Below are 24949 nucleotides of genomic sequence, written 5' to 3'. Positions count from 1 at the left end.
TACTTGGCTTTATCACTTACCGCAGGGCATGTGACTCTGGATGAGCTGCCCTCTGCACCTCAGCCTCTCCGTTTTAAAGTGGGGACAATGCTACCCATCTGGGGCAGCTTATTTGAGGATAGTGGTAGTGTAATTAAAAATACTAAATTTTGTTTTTTGGGCGGTGCCTGTGGCTCAGTCGGTAAGGCGCCGGCCCCATATCCCGAGGGTGGTGGGTTCAAACCCAACCCCGGCCAAACTGCAACCAAAAAATAGCCGGGCGTTGTGGCGGGCGCCTGTAGTCCCAGCTGCTCGGGAGGCTGAGGCAAGAGAATCGCTTAAGCCCGGGAGTTGGAGGTTGCTGTGAGCTGTGTGAGGCCATGGCACTCTACCGAGGGCGATAAAGTGAGACTCTGTCTCTACCAAAAAAAAAAAAAAAATACTAAATTTTTTTTTTTTTTTGCACAAAAAGTAACTATTTTATCTTTAAGTCTCTGTGGCTAGCAGGTTGAATTGGGCTGTAGTTAGTTTAATTAGTAGAAACATTCTTGCTGGTTCTGTAAGGTCAATGCTGAACTGGGCAGTGGGGTAAGAACACCAGACCAAGAGTCCAAACTCCTGGGCTTTAGTGCCTGCTCTGATATTTGTAAACAAAACAAACAGACAAGCCAAATTCTCTGGGACTTACTTCTCCTATTCTAGCACTGCCAGACTCACAGCAGCTGGATCAAGTGGTATTTGCTTTTATGTACAGGTAATTGCTTTCCTATACATCAGTGTTAAGCTTAAAAGTCAAGTTGACATATGAATAGAAATGATATGTTTCAACCTGGAGAGAAATTAAAAATGTTCACCTCCTCTTTTCATTCAAAGAACTTTAATTCCCTCTTGCATCAGCCTAAATGGGCTTTGGCAAACAGCAGTCCCCACTGTACGCATCCAGCCTTAACTGGGTGCTCAGACTAAGCAATCACTGCAATAGAATATTCTGTTATTATAGCTTTATGGAAGGAACATCCCAGTGGAATCTTTTACCAATGTATGATAAAAAGAGTGGTGGTGGGTTCCTGGTTTGTATAAATCAAAATATTTACCCTCTTTCTAAATTGACTATTTGCACAAAATGTTTATGTCTGTGCTTGTGAGTGGACCTGGTAAGTCTAGCAAGCATTACTATGTGTTTTCACTTTTCTTGCTTTCTCTCCTTGCTCTCTGGCCTTTCCTGTCTGACAGCCAGCACCCTCACACTCTCACGCATTCACCCGTTAACACCCAGGCTGAGAGGGCAGTCAGCCCAGGAAGGCTGCCAGAGAGGGTCAGGTGAAGTGGATGGGCACTGTGTGTGCATGTGTGGTGTTAATCATCACAAAGCCAGTGGGTCTCACTACATTCACACGTCGCCACTTACCTCCAGCAGGTGAGTATCGAATCCTTTTATTTTTGGCCCAGGAACTGGCGGGAAGATGCAGGTCACCATGCTGTAAAACAATTTGTGAGATTGGCTCAAATTTCTGACTTGTAATTTTCATAAGATTGGTATTATCTTTAAGTAGCTGCTACATGAACTGGGGGAGGTAGGAGTCAGAGTTTGGAGGCTATGTAAAACTAATAATCAATAAGGAAGATAATTAATAATAACAGTCTTACATTAAAGTTATCCCTAATTAAAGGAGGCTGATGTTGAAGTTAGTAGATTCTTTGAACTATTTGTTTTTTTTTTTATTTTATCTGCTCTTTTCAGATTTTTCCTCTTTTACAACCATGAATCTCTCTTTGATAGAGCATGAGGCTTAAGTCTATTTTTCTAGCGCTGATAAAAGATTATTTTTAGGCAAACAGGCTGCAACTAATGGCTGAAGTGAGATAGCTTGGATTATCTGGAGGTTCCTATCATCTTTGTGTTATCATCTCTGACAACCATGATTGGGAGGAGGACTGCGGGGACAGTGAAGTACCTATAGCCTTTCAAAGCCACTGCCCACACCATTATCAAACAGATGATGGTAGAGAGAACGGCCACAACAATCCACACGGTTGTATCTTTCATGGTGAAGTCTAAAACACAAACAGCCAGAAAGCTTTGATCACATACAGCATTACCAAAAACAAACAAGCCTAATGAATGAAACGTTTTTATTTTTTTTTATCTTTTTTTTTTTTTTTTTTTTTGTAGAGACAGAGTTTTCACTTTATTGCCCTCGGTAGAGTGCCGTGGCCTCACACAGCTCACAGCAACCTCCAACTCCTGGGCTTAGGCGATTCTCCTGCCTCAGCCTCCCGAGTAGCTGGGACTACAGGCGCCTGCCACAACGCCCGGCTATTTTTTGGTTGCAGTTTGGCCGGGGCTGGGTTTGAACCGGCCACCCTCGGTATATGGGGCCGGAGCCCTGCTCACTGAGCCACAGGCGCCGCCCTGAATGACACTTTTGAAGCCAAGAGTTTTCTTTCCCCATCTACACCTCTTTTGACTTGAATAGCAATCCAAACAAAGTAGCAAATACCATTTTTGCCAATGTTATTTATATTTTAAGATGTTGCATATTATTTCATAGTACTCTACAAATTTACAAATGGTTTCACCTATCCTTTTGTGAGCCTTAAAGAGGAAATCCAAGGTCACACGGTCAGTGGCAATAATAATAATACAAGCTAATATTTATTAAGTTCTTATTAAAAGCTATCAGTGGTGTTAAGCTCTTTACATATGTTACCTCATTATATAGATAAGAAAACTGAGACTCCAAGACTGGTTTATATAACTGCTATATAAGTGGTCATATAACTGAATTGTACTCTAGGGTTTGACCCCAGACCATCTGCTTCTTGACCTTATGCTTTTATTTAGTAAGAACAAGGACTGAACTAGATGCTTGTCCTCATTTGCAGTTCAGTGCTGCTTCCAGTATGCTAAGCCAATGATAGGGCTGCAAGTTGTAGGAAGAGCTAGACTTTGCAATGTGGTCTTGGGAAAGATCCCTAACTTCTTTGAGCTTCGTCTTCCTAACTTTTAATTCCTAATGGCAATTACATCATCTCTGAATACCTGAGAGTGTTAGGAAAACCAAACTAGGTAAAAATTTTGTAAACTGTAAATTATTTTAGAAATGCAGCAGGAATAATTCCTGTATAGAATATGAGCTGAGTACATCTTATGTATCCTGCCTTGCCTGGGAGACTGGCACGGTGATCCACCTCAGAGACTTAACATCAGTTCATGGCTTTGAGATGGGATACTGACTGGGAGAAATAGATAATGACATTGATCAGACCCTTAAACGATGGGAATGGGACAAATGGTGGGGGCAGAAGGACTGACCATCAAGCCCTTTGACGAATGCCAGGCCCACATCTGTGGCTTTACCCTAGAAACTACACCTCACCAACAGTAATTCAGGGAGTGGTGCTTCCCTAAGTGAGATCATACATCCACCTCTGCTATTCTTCTGGTAAGGTTCAAAATTATTTCTCTATTAGCAGTTAGTCTATGTAAATTTACCACTTAAAAATATTTAGGAATGTAAGCAAAAGGAAGCCACAATACTTACCGCTGGGTATCTGGATGGAGCTCTCTGGGCTCCATTCACTCCAGAATCCATGATCTGGCTTGCAGCGAACTTGGACAAGATATTTCTGTCCTGGATGTAAGCTGAAAATCTTAAACTGTGTTTGCTGCCCAGCAAAATGGACCTAAAGGGAATAAGAAAAACAGAAGTTATTTCTGACTTTTGTTGTGAAGAAAAATAATTTTCCCCTAAATAATAAACTATAGGAGGAGTTAGACTGGATGATTGCGTGTAGACCAGATCCTATTCACACCATCTCACTTTCTCAGCCCTATTCTTTCCTCCATTTAAAAAGTGATCACACAAAACTTAACAGGTTTTCTTTCTCTTCCTTTGGAACTCTATTTTAGATAGACAAATATTCTTTCTGAAAAAGAACAAGTTAATAGATGTAGACAGGATAATAAAATGGAAAATTATTTTGTAAACCCTAATGAAATTACTGATTCAAAGATTATTAATTGGCATTAAAGCCACAAGGTGGAAGAGAACTGGGTATTTTTGTATGTTAAAGTAATAGTGTACAAGTTAAATGTGACTTTGTAATCAACTGATCAGGTTGTCATCTCCACAATCCAGGGGTCGGTTTGAGAGTCATTTATGATGGGTCAACTATGTTTGTGTCTTTTGATAAGATCCAATATGAAGTACATAATATCACCTCTGAGGTATTCTTGCCAAAAATTACATCTAATCAAGTCTTTACATCTAATGTACAGGAAATGTAGGGGCAAAGAAATGAACTAAAATGGTCCTACAAAGAACTAATGAGACAAAGGAAGAGGTTGGGATGTTCTATGGGCCTAGTGGCCCAGTCTCCTGAGTGCATTGAAATAGAACAACCACCATGATATGTAGTCCAACCCTGGGGTAAATTATGGTTTAGACAAACTACCTATTAAAGGTATTTTAAAGGAAGTGAGAAAAATTAACTAGGGACTGGTTGGTAGATGGTATTAAGAAATTTTAGTAATTTTCCTACATGTGATTTTATTACTTTGGTTATATTTAGAAGTGTTCTTTAAAAAAAAAGAAGCATGCCACAGGGCGGCACCTGTGGCTCAAAGGCTTAGGGCGCCGGCCCCATATGCCAGAGGTGGTGGGTTCAAGCCCAGCCCTGGCCAAAAACTGCAAAAAAAAAAAAAAAAAGATAAAAAAAGAAGCATGTACTAAACTATTTATGGGTAGACTATCATAATGCCCACAATTTATGTGTTATTTATATTGAAGCATTTTAAGATAAAGAAAAACAGCTATTGACCATGGACCAGTTTCACTGAGATTCTCCCTCCACCCCTCAGTGCCATTAAGTACTCTCATGGGTGTCCAGATCTGAGATACATTGATAAAGATAGGCTGGGAACAAGTGCAGTCTGAGAAAAGCCCTGGGAGAGGAGCCCCTACAACTCCAATAGAGGGGAGGACATTCCACGTCTGCATGGGTCACATCTTCATTGGGAGGTCAACACAGTGACCCCCAAATTAGGAGAAAAGACCTGTTGTCAGTTGTGAGGACTTCATCCTTGCTAAAGACCATGGTTCCTTCAAAAATCTCATGGGCGACTCACCTCCCATTCAGGTGCTTTCTTGGGTTTTAATCTGATTTCATACTGGAGTGTGAGCCAACCAGATCTTACATCAACCAGGGTGGGTGGAAACCATTTCATCCACAAATATGGTATTCTGTCTTCTGGCTGTTTTAGTTCTAAAGTCAGGTTCACAGGTGGGTCTGGTTCAACTGTAGACATACAGGAAAATCCAGTAGCATTCATTTCTTGTACTCTTTATTTGGCTTTATCACTGTTTATTACAAATTGCATTTACATATCAGCTCACTGCACTATAAGCCCCTGGAAGACAAGGGCCATGTCTTCTGCCTTTTAATATGTGATCAATCATACTTGTGCTTGAAGGTGAGTTTGGATGGTAAATGTACTAAGCAGCTGAGAGTTCACTCTTCGAATATTCCCCACTGTCCACCACCCAGGGCCACTAGTCACCCCAATAATTGTCATGATTGGTGATCAGATGATACAAATTGTGCTGGGATTTGCTTGTGGGAATTAGGGTGGAAGATCATTAAGATGAAATTTCAAATAGCTTATTTCTCTCAGCCGGAAGTGAGATTCTCCGTGGCAACACATAGTTTTTGTGAACATTTTACTAATAATCTTAACTGTTTAGGTAACAGATTTATAGATTCCATCTTTGCTTTAGCAATGACATTTTACATGCAATATACTCCCTATGGTGAGTGGAATTCACTGACAAAGATATTAGATTATTAAAATGTGTATGGAGGTTAAATGTTTTGGCAGTGGTCCTTGGAACAGCCTGTTGGCCCAAATACTCAGCCAATGTTTAGTAAATTCTTAGTAGAAAATGATAGCTAACATTTTTCAAGTGCTTAGTACATTCCAGGCACTATACAAAGGCACTATGCCTGAATCATTTAATTTTTCCAACAACTCCACAGAAGTACTGTTATCATGTCTATTCATCCCATAAGGGAAGAAACCATCTTAGAGGAGGGAAAATTATTTGCCTAAAGTTACATACAGGGTGTCCATAAAGTTTGTATGCAATTATTGCACATTAACTTTATGGCCACCCTGTATTTGGCAAAAGTGGTATTTGGACTCAAATCTATATGACTTAGGGGCAGCTATTTCTACCATGTCCCCCCACCATGGTCATAAGTATTAGTTTATGATATTAGTTTAAAACAAGTGAGATGCACAGGGTTACAAAATTTAAGGAGGCAAAAATGGTCAAAAAGCATGAGAAAAGTGGCTGAAGATTATTAGTCTTCTAGGAAATCACATCAAAACCACAGTGAGATACCACGTCACATGCACCAGCATAGCTAGAATTTAGAAAATGAAAAATAACAAGTATTGGTGAAGATGTGAGGAAATTGGAAACTTCCTGTATTGCTCTGGTGGGAATATAAAATGATGCAGCCACTGTGGAAAACAGTTTGGAAATTCCTCAAAAAATTAAATGCAGAATTGCCATCATCGCCCATCAATTCCATGCCTGTGTGTATATACCCCAAAGAACTGAAAACAGATGTTTAAGGTAAAAACCTTGTACATGAATGTCCCCAGCAGCACCATTCACAATAGTCACAAGGTAAAAACAAACAAAATAAACCCCCTCCAAAGCCAAATAAACTGAAATGTCTGTCAACTAGGGAATGGATAAAAAATACGGTATAGCTACATACTGTGTGTACAGTATGTACCGAGGGCAGATTAGCAGCTGCCACGGGCTGAGGGAGGGAGGAAACAGAGGTAACCGCTCAGTGGTGATATGGAGTTCCCATTTAGGAAGTGTCTGGACCTAGACAGTGGTGATGACCATGTAACACTGCAGATAAATCAATGCCATTTAATCACACACTTAAAAATGGCACACTTCCTGGGGGCGGGACACAATTATAAGAGGGACTTTGCCTAATAAATGCAATCAATGTAACCTAATTCTTTGTACCCTCAATGAATCCCAAACAATTAAAAAAATAGTTAAAATGGGGAAATTTATATTTTGTGTGTTTTGCAAATCAAGGAAAGGAGGCACTTACTCTCAGATTCCTGTAGGCACAGACCCTGTGAGTTCCCTCCCTAAGAGTGAGGTGCCCAGTGGAGCTGGCTTGCCTCACCTGAGTCTCAGTCCTGCTGGTCATTGACATTTTCTCCATTTCCTACCTCCCCAAATCAGTCTCTACACCGGGCAGGAAGAGAGTGAGGGTAACTTATTGCACTTGGCATTATTATTATGTTATGTTATGTTATGTTATGTTATGTTATGTTATGTTATGTTATGTTATGTTATGTTATTATTATAGTGCAACTGCATTTGCCTAAAACCTGAACTTTATGAAATTTGCCACCAGTCCTATCACTTATATGTTACTGAGTAAATACCTAAGAAAGATTATTTTGAAAATACTTGCTAAATAATTATTGGTTAATATCAGTTAATTAAAGTACATTTTAAGTTAAATACAAACTGATAGAAAACATTTGTCCAGAAGCAAAAATGAAATGTTCAGGATGTTTCCTTTAAAGCAAACCTTCTCGGCGTCAGCACTACTTCCCATTTTGGACCAGACTTTTTTTGTTGTGGGGGGTTGGGGGGTTGTCCTCTGCCTTGCGGGGTGCTCAGAGGATCTTGGGCTCTACCCACTAGATGCCAGCAAAACCCCTCCTCCTCCTTCCCTGGGTTCTGATAATCAAAATTGTCTCTAGACCTTGCCAAATCTCTTGTGGGAGGCAAAGTAGCCCCGAGTTGAGAGCCCTTGCTTTGGAGGGCCTTAAACCAAGCTAAACAGCACTCGCAAAGCTAAATTATACTCAGCAACAAGGCAATCTGTTTCCAAGCAGATACCAACCAATGTTGTCATTCTGTTGTGCAGGTTATCACTGGGTGAGAGCCAGAAAATGAACTCTTCACTTTAAAATGAACTTTCATGGCCTGTCACCAACACTGCACACTGCACTAGGACTCCACCAACTCTGCTTATGCTGTTTTGAAAAATATGGTCTAACATTTTTTCACCAGAGAATTGCTTTTACAGAGTCAAAGTGAATTTGATACATATGTATAGATTTCACTTTTTAAACGCATTGTTTCTGCAAGCTCCTTTTCATGTGGAGTATAGTAATTAGAACATTTTTTGCTTTCATTGTTTTGTCCTGAAATGTTAGAACATTTGAATTAGAACGTAATTCAAGAAACAGCCCCTGAAAATGGAATTATTTGGCAATTAGAATCTTAAAACACTTCATATCTCAAGTAGGTAGACCAGAATTTGTTTTATTCCTACCTGCCAGTGAGACTGCCTTTCTGATTTTCTTAAACTAAGACTGAATGCAGGTGCCGCCCTCATGCTCATCTTGCTTATTCCAGTGACTTGTTGGGGGGGAGAAAATAAGCATGAATGACTATTGGCATTAGAAGCATTTCTTGGAAATGCTTCATTGGAAGTTTTTAAGTATCGGCCACTGATAATATGCCAGTGACACTGAAGAGTCCCAACCTGACATCAGAAAGACTTGGGTGACCTTCGACCTAATTAGCTACTTTATAGATTGTTAACCTAAAAGAGTGCTGACACACCCTCTCTTGTACCTTGGCCATTCTTGCTAAAGTATAAAGGCTACTACAGCTATGCTCAATTGCCCGGAAGTGCTCAATGTTGATCATGTAAACCAAGAAGCACCTCTCAGATTGACTTTGTTCTACTTTGTTAATGACTTCTCCAAACATTGTACTTGTGATCTTGGCTTTCAACCTGATGCTCAAGTAACACTATTTCCTTCACAATTGTTTTTTTCATAACATAATAGCTCAAGTTGCTAGGAAGGAGAGGGGTGGGGAGGAGAGAGAGAGAGAGAGAGAGAGAGAGAATATGAATTGAGTGTTTGAATGTTTGTGGCAAAGCAACTTGGAGCAATTGCTGTGGCTGCAGAACCAGACAAACCCCTTCTCAGAGCGGCCTCTCCATGAAGCATCTCTGTTTTCCATGGGGAGAAAGAAAAAAAATCCCACCTTGCCATGATAGAAGGAGACACTGATTTCAGAGGAGGGAAGGAGAGAAAAACTGACAAGGCAGTACACACAGAACATTCATGCTGGGTGCAACAGGATGGGATCAGAGTTAGGACACAGGAGACAAAGTGGCAGCCTCATTGTCATGAATGACTCAATCAAAATTGATTTGAAATGCTTGGTTGACAAGGGTATTGTGAATTTTCTCATCTTTCTTTTTGGAGATCCATCCAAAAGCCAAGGAGATACAAAATGGAGTAGCAGCTTCCCCACCCATTCCCCTTCCTCTTACCGATGTAAGTCACATCCACATATAGTGGATCTGAGGAGCTGCTCCCCATCTGGTTAGTGGCGTTCACTGTGATGATGTACAATTTCCATATGGAGGTATGCTTCTTGTTAAAGTAACAGGAGTTGGGGCCACTGGTTTTGTAGTCTGGACATTCATGGATGAATGTCTCTCTGCAATGAGTAATATATTATGAGTAGATAACAAAATAATAAAAAGAGTCTAGTTTTTTTCTTAATAGACTAATATCCCTGGCTTTTGGGGATTAGTCATTCCAAGTGCAAAAACTGGAGCTGACGAGTGGCTGCCCTGGGCTTACTAGTGGGGAGTGAGAGAAGGGTGTGCCGAGAAGTTTTCTCTGGGGCCTCAAGTATTCTGCGTCTCATCAACCCCTCTTTTCTACAAGTCCTTTCACAGGCTTTGTGATCTACACCCCCGGCAATAAACACCGGTGCTTCCCATGGCCAAGGTAACATCATACCCTGGGCACTGCCATTGCTGCACCTCAGGGAACTGGGACTTTCACCTGTCTACACACACAGTGGGACCATGCGGAATGCAACATATATTGCATGTGTTGAATTAGATTTCATTATACAAAAGAATTTGAGAAAAGAAAAACCAATGCCAGTGTATCTCAGACTGCACTAGGTCAGGAACAGAGAGAAGTGACTTTGAAAGGAGATTTCAGCCTCCAGTGGCTCAGGAGGCTGCTCACATTTAGACTTTGGAGCCTCAACCCAAGAAACACTGCACAGGGGTACAGGCTGTTGGATTTGGGTTGTGTTTGAGTCCCTGAAATCTGTTTACATGACGCCCCTTTGGATCCCAGCTGTGATTACAGCTTTGTGTACAAAGTGCCATCATTGGAGAGTGGGCCAGCTGTCCTTACCAGTAACTGCTTTTTCTTTGGAGAGAAAGTTACAGCTTTCCTGGGATTTCCAGGAGGTTCTCATCGAGATCACAGATGCGATCTCATTTAGTCCCTGTGGCAACCTCAGGTCCAAATATGCCCTCTAGGAGGTGCCCTCATGGTTCTTGGATCAGCAATTTGCTAAGCTAAAAATCCTCACCTTTTCCTTACCAGGTTGTTTATTTTCTCTAACATTTTTCAAACCTGAAACAAGTTTGAAAACCTAATGTACCATGTTTGTGAAGGATTATATGGGGCCATTTTGTCTAATTCTCTATGTTGCAAAAGTAATATTTACTGAAAAAGTAATAAATGGTACAAGGTTTATAGATGAGCAGCTAAGATTAACTAGCCCTGAGGAAACACATAGAAAGGGCCTTGGGTTGCAACCTAGGCTGTGACAGGTAATTTGAAACATCGCTAATATTGTATGGCCACTGTGGCTGATGACCCTACATAGAGTGACAGAGCTCTTAAAGGACATTGACAGGAGAATGTGGGCATGGACCGTAGCCTCCCCTCTCCCCTAACGGTGTGAGCCTTACTGGCGTAAATCCAGGGAGTGCTGTAATTCAAACTTAGGACCAGTGTCCTTTGGCTCCGGGAACAGGAATGCTATGACGGGAGAGGAAAGAACATTTTACCCTTCCTTGTGGTAAGTCAGTGTGTAATTGGTAGGAAGTCCTCCATCTGTCCCAGGCTCCCACCAGCAGGTAAATGTTTCCTTTTCCGGAGAACGACATTTAGAGATCTTAGGTTTTCCGGGAGCCGATTGTCCTAGAAAAAGCCAAAGCCACTGGAGTCAATATTGAGGTCCATTCAACACTTCGACTGTTCTGCCGGTGACAGAAGCAGATTGATAGGACCTGGGCCCACGATGAGGTGGCAAGGTGAGTGGGCTCAAGGTGGGGTGCTTTGAGGGGCCCATGTGTCAACATCCAGGAGCGCTCTTCAGTGGGCTGGTGGGGCTTTTAGAGATGGTATTTTGCAGTGGGGTGTGTGTGTGTGTGGAGTTTGTGCCTGTGTGAGTGTGTTGGAGTGTGTGTACTTTGGTAACAAGAGCCTATGTGAGGACCAAGTGATTGATTTCAACAGAGTGAGTCTTGAAAGCAAGATGGATATGCATGGCTTTAGGGGTATGTGACCCTTCTGTAACACGCACAGTCTGTAAAGCTGACAGCCCCACAGCCTGAGAAGGACAGCTACTTACAGACTCTTTGTCCAGACATGGCGTTCCAGCACTTCCCCACTCAGCTTCACAATCTCCATCTGCCTGCCCTCCCCACCACTAACCCAACCTGCTCCTGATCTGCTTGTCCCCTTATCTGGGTGTCCCCCCCCCCCACCTTCTTCCTCCCTCCTTTCATCTTCTCCTTCCTTCCCTTTCACTTTCACTAGTCCTTGATTCCATTCGCCTTTCACCCAGTCACAGTCCATCTCCCTCCGCATCCTGTCTGTCTCCATTTCTGAATCTTGGTCTTTAGTCTCCTTGTTTTTCTTGAATTTCCCCTTCTTTCATTGCATCTTTCTGTGGTGAGATGGCAGAGTGGCCAGTGACTATTATTATCCCAGGGCTGTATCCAGCCTCAGGCGAGAAGCTAGGAGGTCTGAATGAGGTGGTGTGGAAATACAATGTCAAGGGGACAGAATTGTTTGGTTGCTTAATCCTCAAAGCTCTTGGCATCTGGTGCCCATTTCTCTTGCTTGGCTGTCAGGTCCCAAGCAGCACAGAGTAACCCTGGGGGTTTGCCCTGGTGCTGCTGGGCTGGGGCCACCCATGTCCACCCAGAGTGAGGTGCTCTTGCCTTTAGTCAGGAAGTCAGGAGCAGAGAGGGCAGCTTTCAGACGTGGGTGGGTCTCAGTGACTCAGAGCCTTCTGTTTCCTCCCATGCTCCTCCCCCAAGTCCCTAAGGGCTGGCTCCTAGGCCAGGGCTGGGCACCAGATCAGAAAGAGTAAATTTGTTGGAGACTCAGTGAGGGGAAACAGACAGGGAGAATGGTCTGTAGGCAAAGAAAGAGGAGTTTAAGGAAATGGCATGCATGGGACAGGGCCCAGGAAACCAGGCTGGGAGTGCCAGCTGCAGCCCAGCTCCCCTCCAGCCACCAGGTGCAGCTCTGCCAATATTGTAACATCACTTGTCTTCTAGGGACAATTTCTTCAGGATCATGTGTTGTTGGGAGTCACAGCAAAGATGCAAAGTTTTGTTCTGTTTTTGCCATGAGAGGGAGGGAGGAGGTGTGTGAAGTAGAAAGAAAATTTTCTTCAAAAATTCAAACCTTATGGTTCAATAATGATCACACCTGGAAGCCAATTAGGGCAATCATTGGTTATCTGAGTATTTAGAGTTTCCCTTGCTGATTATTCTCACCTCTGCTTTCCCTTCTATTTCTTTCTTTCTTTCTTTTTTTTTTTTTATTGTTGGGGATTCATTGAGGGTATAATAAGCCAGGTTACACTGATTGTATTTGTTAGGTAAAGTCCCTCTTGCAATCATGTCTTGTCCCCAGAAGGTTCTGAAAGCGTATCTCATTCACATTTTACTGAATGGTAAAAGTAAGGTAGAGTTGTGAAATTATAATTAGTCAAATATTCCCTTCATCCACTTTAGAAAAAGACTGTTAAACTCACAGGACTATCTCAACTCACAGGGACGTGTACTATGGTACACAGGGACCACATAATCTCGTATATAGGCGCACACCCGTCAAGAGCCCACATCAGAAGTACATACACATACATGAAAATACACAGGGGCGTGGAAGTACACACTAGTATAAATACAGGTACACACAGAGAAACATATAATACAGAGATAGGTGGAGGTACACACATGGCCATATGCCCATACATGGACGTATACACATACAGGTACATACAGACGAGCATTTTAAATCGGGCACATATAGAAATATAAACACAGGTACATACAGAAATCTGCATACCACGTATGGTGTGGTAGATAAACAGAAATATACCCATCCACTCCTTTAGCTGTGGACTTTACTTCTCCATTAGCAAAGAAAGTAGAGTTGGCTGTACCTGTTTCCTAGCAGGAACAGCAGTCTCTTACAACCCATTACTGTTTTTCAAAGATACTGCGCGTACATAATTTTATCTGAGCCAGAGTCACTATCCCCACTTTGAAACTTTGGAAACTCAGAGAGATTAGATAATTGGCTTAAGGTCAGACAGCCAGTCACTGACTGAACCAAGAGTAGAACTCAGTCCTGGCATCTTCAGAGCTGTCTCATTACCCTCCTGAAATGAGGATGGAAGGCAGACAGCACAGTGAAAAGATTTTACATCAATTGCATTCATTTTTCTGCATTAATTTTAATGTAAAAGTATCATGAGTAATTTAATAGTAGCACATGACATGAACATTTTCATTTGTCATAACAGCAGTGCAAGAAGACTGTCCAGAGAGGGATGGACTGTCAGTTCTCCTGACAAACACCTGGCAATGAGCGAGAGCAGGGGACAGTCTCTTACTCACCATTCAGAAGACTGATGTTGAGAAAAAGGAGCAGAACGAAAGCCACTGTGGACGCCACATTTTCCTTCATGTTGGCTCCCTTTTCTTGCCGCAGGAAATGGATCAGAGGCTCACTGGAAGAGAAGGCACCAGGCAACTTTTATGAAATGACAGTCTGGTCAGGCACATGCACCACTTTATTCTGGGTGTTTGCAACTGATTTTTGCTCCTTAACGCGAATGACAAAACAGGAGAAAAGAATGTAGGAAAATGTAACAAGGCCGGATGGCTTGGCTAGAAGCATGGATTCACACATGCTGGAATAAATTCTACCACCAGAGGTCCTCAGATGACAACGCAGAGCGTTCTATGGGCACCGCGGCCGCCGGCTCCTTTGCACACATCCCAAAGAAAAATTGTTCTCTTTCCACCCTGTAGCTGCCTAACAATATATCACCCATTTTATGTGGCATGGATTGCATGCCCTATTACACAACCATTCTAGGAGGGCTCTGGCGCTGATCCGCTAGCTGAAAATAGTTCAGGCTGAAAGGTTAGTACCGTCAATACAACCCTGTTCAGGCCACCAAGTTAAGGGGGCTTCCTCTGAAGGTTCAGGCTGAGAAGGTTCTAGAAGTCTTCTGGGTTCTAGGCATGAACGTGATGACCACAAAGTGAACCACACAATGAACTCCAGTGAACCTCTACGTGGTTTCTTTCTCTCTTTTGAAAATCCCCCATACACAAGAGATAATAAAGTCCAGTAATCATTTAAATCCCTTGGGTTCAGAGTATTAATTTTGAACCTGCAGGGGTTGGGAGTTTTGAGCAATTTATTATTAATATTATTATTTTCACCCTTGGAACAATATTCAAAGTCTCTAAATGTCCTTCTAAGAAAAAAGGATTTTGAAAGACTTTTTTTTTTTTAAAAAAAAAAGGCTCATTAGTCTTGTTAGACTTCAAACAACTCTCAGAGAACAATAGATGTGATGAACTAAGTATAAATTCTTAGAAATACATGGCTTAAATTTTCCTTTAAATTTTTATTATTATTATTTTTAAACAAGAGAAGGACATTTAGGGTCACAACTGCCCATCTTGTGACATTTGAAATGACTGAGTGTTGTCTGATGAGTCCCTTAAAAGACCAGTGTTTGTCACCCCTCCTTTCCAAAGATTAGTTTTCCATCTGCCAGACAGACGTCCACTAATGGATAGCTTCTTGAAGGCTTTCTCCTCTTGCTACTACACTCAGAAGTCTTAGAGACAATAGAGGTCTGGGGCACACAGGCACCACTCAGTAAGACTCTAGGTTCAGTGATGGATCCTGAGGGGCAGCACGTGTCTTGTTTCTTGGGAGACCCTATACTTATAATTCTTTCCAAATGCCTCCTGCTGTTATACATTCTAAACCACTTGCTCCATCTCAAGGTCATTTAATTTAAATCAAGTGGTTAAAGGCTCCTAAAGGATTTAAAATAATGCCTGCCACTTCTGGAACACCTGCTGTAGGGCCAGACACTGGGCTAAGTACCTTTATCATTTCAAGTTCATTTTGCCCTCACACCAGCAGGTTTTGACAGATGAGGAAACTGAAGTATAGAGATGTTTAGTAATTTATCAGTTATATGCCTGTGGGGAAAAGACATCTGGCAAATCCGACTTCTAATAAATTATCCTAATCTGTGAAAAGTCTGTGATGAGTTGTGCAATTATTTCCCCTTCTGTGGGAGAGATGGTGGAAAAATAAACTGATCCAACAAACTTTGGGTGGGAGAGTAGCCATCTCAGCCACTGCCCTGCTCAAGCTCAAGGGCTTCACATTTTCTGTGACATAGATTGAATGCTTTATTATACAACCATTCTAGGAGGGCTCTGGCTCTGGCTCTGATTCACTATGCAAAATTAGTACAGGCTGAAAAGTTAGTATCATCAATCTCACTAATCTAGCTTCACTGGTACATTAATCCTGGAAGAGTTCTTTGTCCTGGTGATACGGTAATCTCAGCCTGGCTTGGAGTTGAGATTCAACCCACAGGTTGTAGATCTCCTGTTATATAATAACCCTTTTTTGAGACTTCCTTGTTCTTTCTGGCATTGCATTGGCGTGCTGTAAATTACACTCTCTGGTGAGGTCAAGTGCTATCCAGAGACCTCCGCCAAAGCAGGTCTCCACATGTTTTTTTGCAAAAGAAATTCTGGGATGGGAAGCAAACTGGGACAGACTAGAGTAGATTATTGTCATCTGCTGCTAACCCCTCATGTGCTGCAGCAGCATCAAAGACAATCTCTTAAAAAGTTTAAAATGCCTTCAGGAACTAACAAGAAACAATTTTCTTCTAGGATTTCCTAAGATAGGTCCTGGAATTTGGTTATGACCATGCACTTTTTAATGCCCGAAACTCTGTGCCAGAAAATTAGTTGTGTTTTTAGTAGTGATTTCCATTCTCACCTTGAATCTTAATCATCATCAGGGCAAACACAGTGTGCTAATTAAACCTTCAGAGAGAAAAATAATCATAACCGTTCAGACCTAAGGGAACTATGCTAAATGTTAATTAACCCTGGTACACATGCTGGTGTTCCCAGTACTAAGCGTGCCTTCTGTGTGTGCACTGACCCCTTTTTATGGCTGGCAGACACTAGGGTGGGATAGCTTTGGTTTTGTCTCCGAGTCCATTGTCCATTGCGCTCAGGATCTTTTTTTTCTTTTTTTTTTTATTAAATCATAACTGTATACATTGATATGATCATGGGGCATCATACACTCGCTTCATAGACCATTTGATACATTTTTATCACAGTGGTTAACATAGCCTTTCCGGTGTTATCTCAGTTACTGTGCCAAAACATTTACATTCTACATTTACCAAGTTTCGCAAATACCCCTGTAAGATGCACCACAGGTGTGATCCCACCGATTTTGTGATATAGGCTAGTCTCAGTGGAGTTAGATGATATCTCAAAGTAGTTTTGATTTGCATTTCTCTGATGATTAAAGATGATGAGCATTTTTTCATATGTCTGAAGGCCGCGCGCCTGTCCTCTTCAGAGAAGTTTCTCTTCAAATCCCTTGCCCAGCCTGCGATGGGATCCCTTGTTTTTTTTCTTGCTGATGCGTTTGAGTTCTCTGTGGATTCTGGTTATTAAACCTTTGTCAGAGATATACCCTGCAAATATCTTCTCCCATTCTGAGGGCTGTCTGCTTGCTTTACTTACAGTGTTCTTAGCTGTGCAGAAGCTTTTTAGTTTCATCAAGTCCCAGTAGTGTATTTTTGAAGCTGCTTCAATTGCCCGGGGGGTTCTCCTCATGAAATACTCACCCAGACCAATTTCTTCAAGGGTTTTCCCTGCATTCTCCTGTGGTATTTTTATAGTTTCATGTCTTAAGTTTAAATCTTTAATCCAATGAGAGTCTATCTTAGTTAATGGTGAAAGGTGTGGGTCCAATTTCAGTCTTCTGCAGGTTGCCAGCCAGTTCACCCAGCACCATTTGTTAAATAGGGAATCTTTTCCTCACTGAATGTTTTTAATTGGCTTGTCAAAAATCAAATAGCGGTAAGTAGCTGGATTCATCTCTTGGTTCTCTATTCTGTTCCAGATATCTACTTCTCTGTTTTTGTGCCAATACCATGCTGTTTTGATCACTATCGATTTGTAGTAAAGTCTGAGGTCTGGTAGTGTGATTCCTCCTGTTTTGTTTTTATTTCTGAGTAGTGTCTTGGCTATTCGAGGTTTTTTCTGATTCCATATAAAACGAAATATTGTTTTTTCAAGATCTTTAAAATATGACAGTGGAACTTTAATAGGGAGTGCGTTGAAATTATATATTGCTTTGGGTAGTATGGACATTTTGATAATGTTGATTCTTCCCAGCCATGAGCATGGTATGTTTTTCCATTTGTTAACATTTTCAGCTATTTCTTTTCTTAGAGTTTCATAGTTCTCTTTATAGAGATCTTTCACGTCTTTTGTTAGGTAAATTCCCAAATATTTCATCTTCTTTGGCACTACTGTGAATGGGATAGAGTCCTTAACTGCTTTTTCAATTTGACTGTTGTTGGTGTGTATAAAGGCTACCGATTTATGGATGTTGATTTTGTAACCTGTGCTCAGGATCTTGATCATGGACCTCCCACCCCCAGTTGGGACTGGAACACCCAATGAGGGTTCACAAACTGTTTTTCAAGATGTTATGGCAGCAAATGGCTCCAAATGCTAACAGAGTCCAACTAGCAAAAAGCCAGCCCTGCACATTCAGACCTGCGCACCTGGCCCTGCACACCAAGTCCTGAGTATCCAGCCTTGTGCACCTGTGCACTCATCCCTGCACACCCAGCCCTGAGTATACAGCCTTGTGCACCTGGCCCTGTGCACTCAGCCCGGCACACCCAGCCCTGAGTATCTAGTCCAAGGACAGTCATCTCGGGCTTCCCTCCACACCAGCTCCCTGAGTCTGACAGTGCTTTAAATATGTAAGGTGTGGACCTGAAGAGAAGGTCTATCGCAAGTCTGTGGCCCCACACCTTGCCCATACATGGCTCCTGGCTTTGACTTCTTCCTTCTGAATCCTTAGAGACTCCCTTATAGTAATGGTCCTCCCTATTACCTTCTTCACATATTCCTTGATCATGGACCTCCCACCCCCAGTTGGCACTGGAACACCCAATGAGGGTTCACAAACTGTTTTTCAAGATGTTATGGCAGCAAATGGCTCCAAATGCTAGGTCCTTCTCCCTCCATCCCACTGTGATATGAACTTCCTTATGTCCCTCTGTATCAATGCTGGTCCTGTTAGACCCTCTTCCCCTTCATCACCCTTTTCCATTAAGCCAAGTCTCTTCCTAAGAGGCCAATAGTTGAGAACAAGGCTGAGCAATTTACTATACCCTCGAAACTTGTGCTTTTGAGAAACTAGAGACCTTCTCTCTAGATGGGGAGTTGGGACCGTAGTCTCATGGCCTGTGCTAACCTACTATCCTCATTAGGGTTAAAGAAACAAACATATGTGAGTTCCCAGCATGCCACTCCCCACTGTCAGCCTGGCGTCCTCCACAGCACCCACCGTCACACTTGGCCTATATGTGCTGGCTCATCCTGTCCCCTCGCCCATCCTGACACTAGCAATCTCAGTGCCCCTATCCCAAGAGACTTGTTCCCACAACTGTATCAGTTGGTCCCTGAACTGAGTGCAGACCCCCCGTCCCATCTTCTCTACCGCTGTTGCTCTAACCTTTCACTGAGGTTTTTGATTCAGGCCACCTGACTCTAGAAATGGACCTACCAGGCTAGGCAGGGATGCTGATTACATTTTTAGCTTCTGGAAGCCGGATTCTCCAGTGGACAGGCAGGGCTCAAATCCAAGATTTGGATTTCTTTAGACTGTCACACATACGACACATACACACTGTAAGTAAAATCATGTGCCACATAACTATGTTTTGGTCAATGATGGACAGTGTACACAATGGCGATGCCCTAGTATTTAACACTGTCTTCTTACTGTACCTTTTCTATGTATGTGCAGATCCCCAGATGCTTAGCATCGTGTTTACAATTGTCTGCAGTATTTGTGCAGTAAGTAACATGCTGGGCAGGTTTGTAGCCCAGGAGCAGTAGGCTGTACCATACAGTCGAGGTGTGTAGGAGGCTAGACCATCCAGGTATAAGTTCATGCTCAGAGGCTCACACAATAATGACATCACCTGACACATTTCTCAAAACTTATCCCCATTGTTAAATGACACATGACTCATTTTGCTCCATGAATTACGGCATATTGAATATACTCATGTCACCATTCAGTTCAAAACACTGAATGCTAAGTCACCCAAGCAATCCATTTCCGGTGCCCCCCCAGTCCCTGCCCCCCTCCTCCCAATGGAATGGATCCTCTGACTTCTCCAACTTCTGACTGCAGTTTTGTTTTGCCTACTTTTGAACTTCCTATACATAGAATCACACAACATGCACTTTTTGTGTATTTTTCATTTCACCTTATTTTATGATTCATCCTTGTTATACATAGTTTTACACAATTCACTCTCATCTAGTCTCATTCCTCTTTATGTTACACTCAGTGAAATGCCATTGTTTATTCATTCCACTGTTGATGGACAATTGAGTTGTTTCCAGTTTTTGCAAACTTTGGGTTTTGCTGAGACTGATGGCAACTCTTGAGGTGGGGCAGCCCTGAATGCCCTGGGACCACTCTGTGCTCCTCTCCAGCTTTGGTTCCTGCTCTAAATGCTTAGTGTGCTGCCTGCCATGTCTCCTATCAACCCCAAATTAAATGTCAAGTACCTCTTTTGTTTCCAAAAATGCAAAAGTCTCATTTTTCGCAAGCAAATTTTGAATAGATTCCTCCATTTTTTTTTAAGTGTTAGGCACTTCTTCTGGGGTCCTCTGCTGTCTAGGTCTCCTCTCCTTGCCTGCCCCACTCCATCTGGAATAGATGGCCTGAGGCCAAAGTAACACATAAGAGCCCACAGGTACCACTTGATTTCCAGGAGTCTGATTTTTCTTTCCGATACAGATTGCCAACACTGAGTTTGGAAAATAAAGGGCATAATGTGCTCAGGGTAGGGAGAGGAAAAGTAGGGATTAGCTATCACACACCAGGCTGAAGATTAAGGCTGTTATACAAGCTCGGCCCAATGTCAGTGGTCAATGACTCTAGGATGAATAAACGAATCAATGAAGATTTGAAGGTAAGAGGATAGAAGAAAACTCTTAAGATACAGGATAAAACTCTGAATATGGGAGAATGGGTCCCATGCTTGTATGATCAAATATGAGACTTGGAGCCAATGTGGTTTTCTGTCTTTGGCAGAGGAATCTGAAGGGGTTTTATTTTTATTTATTTATTTAATTTATTTATTTTTATTGTTAAGTCATAGCTGTGTACATTAGTGCAATCAAGGGGTAGGGTACAATGTGTGTATACAATCTGAAGTATTCTCATCAAACTGTTCAACGTAGCCTTCATGGCATTTTCTTAGTTATTGTATGTAGACATTTGTATTCTGCCTTTAGTAAGTTTTGCCTGTACCCATTCTAAGATGCACCGTAGATGAGGCCCTACCCATTACCCTCCCTCCACCAAGACCTCCCCCCTCCCTTCCCCTTCCTTGGCCCTTTCCCCATAGTCTTGTGCTATAGTTGGGTTATAGCCTTCATGTGAAAGCTACAATTTAGCTTCATAGTAGAGCTGAGTACATTGGATACTTTTTCTTCCATTCCTGAGATAATTTGCTAAGAAGAATATGTTCCAGTTCCATCCATGTAAACATGAAAGAGGTAAAGTCTCCATCTTTCTTTAAGGCTGCATAATATTCCACGGTATACATGTACCACAATTTGCTAGTCCATTCATGGGTCGATGGACACTTGGGCTTCTTCCATGAATTAGCAATTATGAATAAACATTCTGGTACAAATATGTTTGTTATATTGTGACTTTTGGTCTTCTGGGTATAAACCTAGTAAAGGAATTATAGGATCAAATGGCAGGTTTATTTTTAGGGCTCTAAGTATTCTCCAAACATCCTTCCAGAAGGAATGTATTAGTGTGCATTCCCACCAGCAGTGTAGAAATGTGCCCTTTTCTCCACATCCACGCCAACATCTCTGGTTTTGGGATTTTGTTATGTGGGCTACTCTTACTGGGGTTAGGTGATATCTCAAAGTAGTTTTGATTTGCATTTCTCTGATGATTAAGGATGAACATGGCAGCCACTCCTTCATTTCAGACATTGAAAATTGGGGATATAGTACCAAGAGCACGCTGGCCCGAAGATGGGGAGAGGAAAGTTCTAGCTACTCCTGCTCTGCCAATAATTACCTTTGTATAAACATGTGCCTGCAGCAATCTGCCTGAAGGCCAGGTAGTGTATTTATACACTTGTCTGTGAATCTTCACAAAAGGACCCTTGCCTATGTGGTCATACACTACTATTTTTTTATCATCACAATTACCAAGTTTACATTTTGTTGCTTTTTGAGCAGGTTTCCATCCTATGTACTCTGAGATACCTTTTGGTGGGGGAACATCTGGAACTTTCCACCAGGGAATTAGTTTTATATAAAATGTTTATCACATTAGAATTTGGCAGTTTAGTCAGAGCAGCATGGTTGTGTGACAGTAATTAGAAATGCTACAGATGGGCGGTGGCGCATGTGGCTTAGCACTGGTCCCATATACCGAGGGTGGCGGGTTTGAACCTGGCCTCGGCCAAACTGCAACAAAAAAATAGCTGGGCATTGTGGTGGGCACCTGTAGTCCCAGCTACTCGGGAGGCTGAGGCAAGAGAATCACCTAAGCCCAGGAGTTGGAGGTTTCTGTGAGCTGTGATGTCATGGCACTCTACCGAGGGTGATAAAGTGAGACTCTGTCTCAAAAAAAAAATAGAAATGCCACAGACACTCCTGTGTCCTCCTCTGATTCCAGATACTTCTCCCTTCTCTCCTTCAAAAATTTCACCGAAGGAAGAACTTGAATACTCTGAGCTCTGTGATGAACCTGAAGAGGATGGTGAGTTCTAGACACGGTGATGGCTGCATTCTGGGAAAGGCAGATGCTTAGCAGAGGCAGAATCTGTCCAAACTGGAGCTGACTTGGGGTTGGTAATGCAGAGGGAGACTCACTCCTGGCTTCTAACCTAGTTGGGTAAGTCACCACAATGTCATGGGTGTGCCTTCCCATGGGACTCACTTTGACAGAACACCGAACACTTCCCTGTGGCTGGAGGCATGGCGCCCAGATTCAATGACATCGGCTTGCTCACTGCAGCCCTCCAGCAACATTTTTTTATCTGAGGGAGCGTCGTTTTGGGTCAGTCTTTTAGGCTGAAAGCCAAGAATAGGAACCGAGTGAGTTTTAATTCTCCCCGGCCCTGGCACTCTTGGGACAGATGGTAGAAAATGCATGTGGAACTAGTCCCTCATGAGATTCTCAATCAATTATGAACAATTAAAGAACACTCATGAACTATATGTTATATTTTGCAGTTTACAAAACTGTTCCAACTTAAGTGGTTTTCAATACAGAATTCACATTACAGTAAGGGAGCTTCTTAAAATTACTCATTCCTATGCTCTGTCCCTAGATATTCTGGTTAATTGGTTCCAGGTTGGGCCCATGTGGACTTCTCTAGCTGATTCTAAAGTGAAATGACCCAATATATGATGTCACCTAACATAGTGGTCCCCAAACTTTTTGATACCAGGCACTGGTTTTATGGAAGATGATTTTTCCACAGCTGTGGCAGGCTAGGGTGGATGGAGCTCAGGCAGTCAGCAATGGGAGCTGCAGGCGGCTGTAAATACAGATGAAGCTGCTTCAGTTGATCATCTGCCAGTTCACCTCCCGATGTGCTCCTGGTTCCTAAGTTTCACAGAAAACAATTTTTCCACCTACCAGGACATGGGGAGGAGAGGAGGCGGAGCTCTGTAGCCCTACTCCAGCCTGGGGTTGGGGACTACTGCAGACCTAACACATACAACACTGCTCTGCAGGAAAGGCAATGAGGTTCAGAGAGGCGTCTGGGTCTGTCTGACATCGCACATTGCGGCAGCTGAGCCTGAGGGCATACGTCTTTGCACACTGAGTCCTCCCAGCTTAACAACAAAGACAGAAGGACACGACTTTTATTTACATGGCAATCTACAGTTTACAAAATGCTTTTACATCTTTGTCACACTTTATTCTTATAAAATAAAGCATTCCGTGGACATGGCAGCTGTTATCATTACTGCATTACTGCTCTGATTTCAGAGATGAAGAAACTGAGGCTCAAAGCCTCCAGTGTGCTCAGAACTGTAGGGAGATAAAATCAGCAAGTCCTTGTATTGGGCATAGTTATATGCTTATGCACATTATATAAAATTTTTCTAGTATTCATACGTGACATATTGATGTGTGATATGCTGTATGCCAGACACCTCCTGTTCACTTGCTCCACCCTCACCATAAGCCTGAACTGTAGGTACTATTATTATTTCCAAGTAACAGATGAGGACCCTGAGGCTCAGAGAGGCTCTGTGAGTTGTCCAAGGTCATACAGCTGGTGACTGGTATGTGGAGGAAGAGAAACTCAGCAGTTGAGCTCTGGGGCTTGTATTAACCACCACACTTTCAAAGGAGAAATGGTCCTGCCTTCAAGGACCTCTAGGAGTATAAAATCCAGCCTGGTTGTGGTGAGTGGGGACAGGTCAGAGGAGCTGGGGTTGCAGGTTCTGGGTCCTCTAAGGCTGTCCTCCTCCTGATGAGGAGCTCACTCAGCACACTCCCCTGATCCAAGGGCAGCTCTAATGCTGTGGGGACCCAGGGATGGCTCTTTAATAGCAATAGGTATTCCTGGGGCATTCTTCCAGGTCCCCACCTACCTCAGACACAAGGTGTCAAAGTAGCTGGGGCCTAGGAAGGGGCATTTTTAATAAGCACTTAGGTGATTCTTACTGCACCTGGAGTTTGAGAGTCCCAGCTTGAACTGAAAGGAGGGGGAAGGGAAGACGCAGTAGAGGAAGAGGGTGGCTTCCTCTCCATGGGGGACGCTGCATTCAGAACTCCCGAGGAGGCACTGGGGTCCCTCTGATTGGATTCTTTTGTTCGCTCTTCCTTCTCCCAGTACAAAGATTACAGATCCCTCTCTGTTGTCATGGGACATACTTCAGCATCCTGTGGGAGGAATCAACTTACTGCCTTGATGACTTTGAACTTGGTCACGTGAATGGTTTCGGCCAATGGAATGTGAATGGTTGTGATTGTTTTTGCTGCGTCCAACCAGAAGCCTTCAATACAAATGCAGGGTTTGGCCTAGGTCTTCTTACTTTTGTTCCCTACTGCCCTTAGGATGTGGTAGATAGTGGCTAAATCCTCAGTATGGGTTTTAAAATGAACAGACAGGTGGAATCTAGCTGAGCCCGGCCAATCCTAGCAGAGTCACAGCTAAACGCTGCTGGCCCACCATCCTTATGTAAAGTGAGCTCAGAGTAAATGTGGTCATAAGGCAGTGACATATCACTCTGGTTTGTTACTATTGCAAAACTGACTAACGCAGGGCAAGAGCAGGGGAGGACGATATATGTGTCAAATTGTTCAAACAAGATTTTTTTTTCACAGTGATCTCTGTGTTTTGTGTGTGTGTGTGAATGTGCTGTTCATCCACAC

At 42.6% G+C, this 24949-nt stretch overlaps 1 protein-coding gene across 5 annotated transcripts in view; it reads right to left on the bottom strand.

Moving 5' to 3' along the window:
* PRLR (prolactin receptor) overlaps positions 1-24949 on the bottom strand; it is a 166101-nt gene that overhangs the window by 10889 nt on the left and 130263 nt on the right. For all 5 annotated transcript variants that reach the window (XM_053592276.1, XM_053592249.1, XM_053592257.1 and 2 more), the window contains 7 exons: positions 13798-13910; positions 10945-11077; positions 9391-9560; positions 5111-5280; positions 3525-3666; positions 1935-2034; positions 1388-1457 (listed from right to left, as the gene is read on the bottom strand). In XM_053592276.1, coding sequence (XP_053448251.1) covers positions 1388-1457; positions 1935-2034; positions 3525-3666; positions 5111-5280; positions 9391-9560; positions 10945-11077; positions 13798-13867 — 855 coding nt within the window. In that variant the 5' untranslated portion in view covers positions 13868-13910. The remainder of the gene's footprint in view (positions 1-1387; positions 1458-1934; positions 2035-3524; positions 3667-5110; positions 5281-9390; positions 9561-10944; positions 11078-13797; positions 13911-24949) is intronic.

Source organism: Nycticebus coucang, chromosome 1 (assembly GCF_027406575.1).
Source record: "Nycticebus coucang isolate mNycCou1 chromosome 1, mNycCou1.pri, whole genome shotgun sequence".
Taxonomy (NCBI): Eukaryota; Metazoa; Chordata; class Mammalia; order Primates; family Lorisidae; genus Nycticebus; species Nycticebus coucang.
Note: the sequence above shows the minus strand (reverse complement) of the source record. Positions and strands in the feature narration are given on the sequence as shown.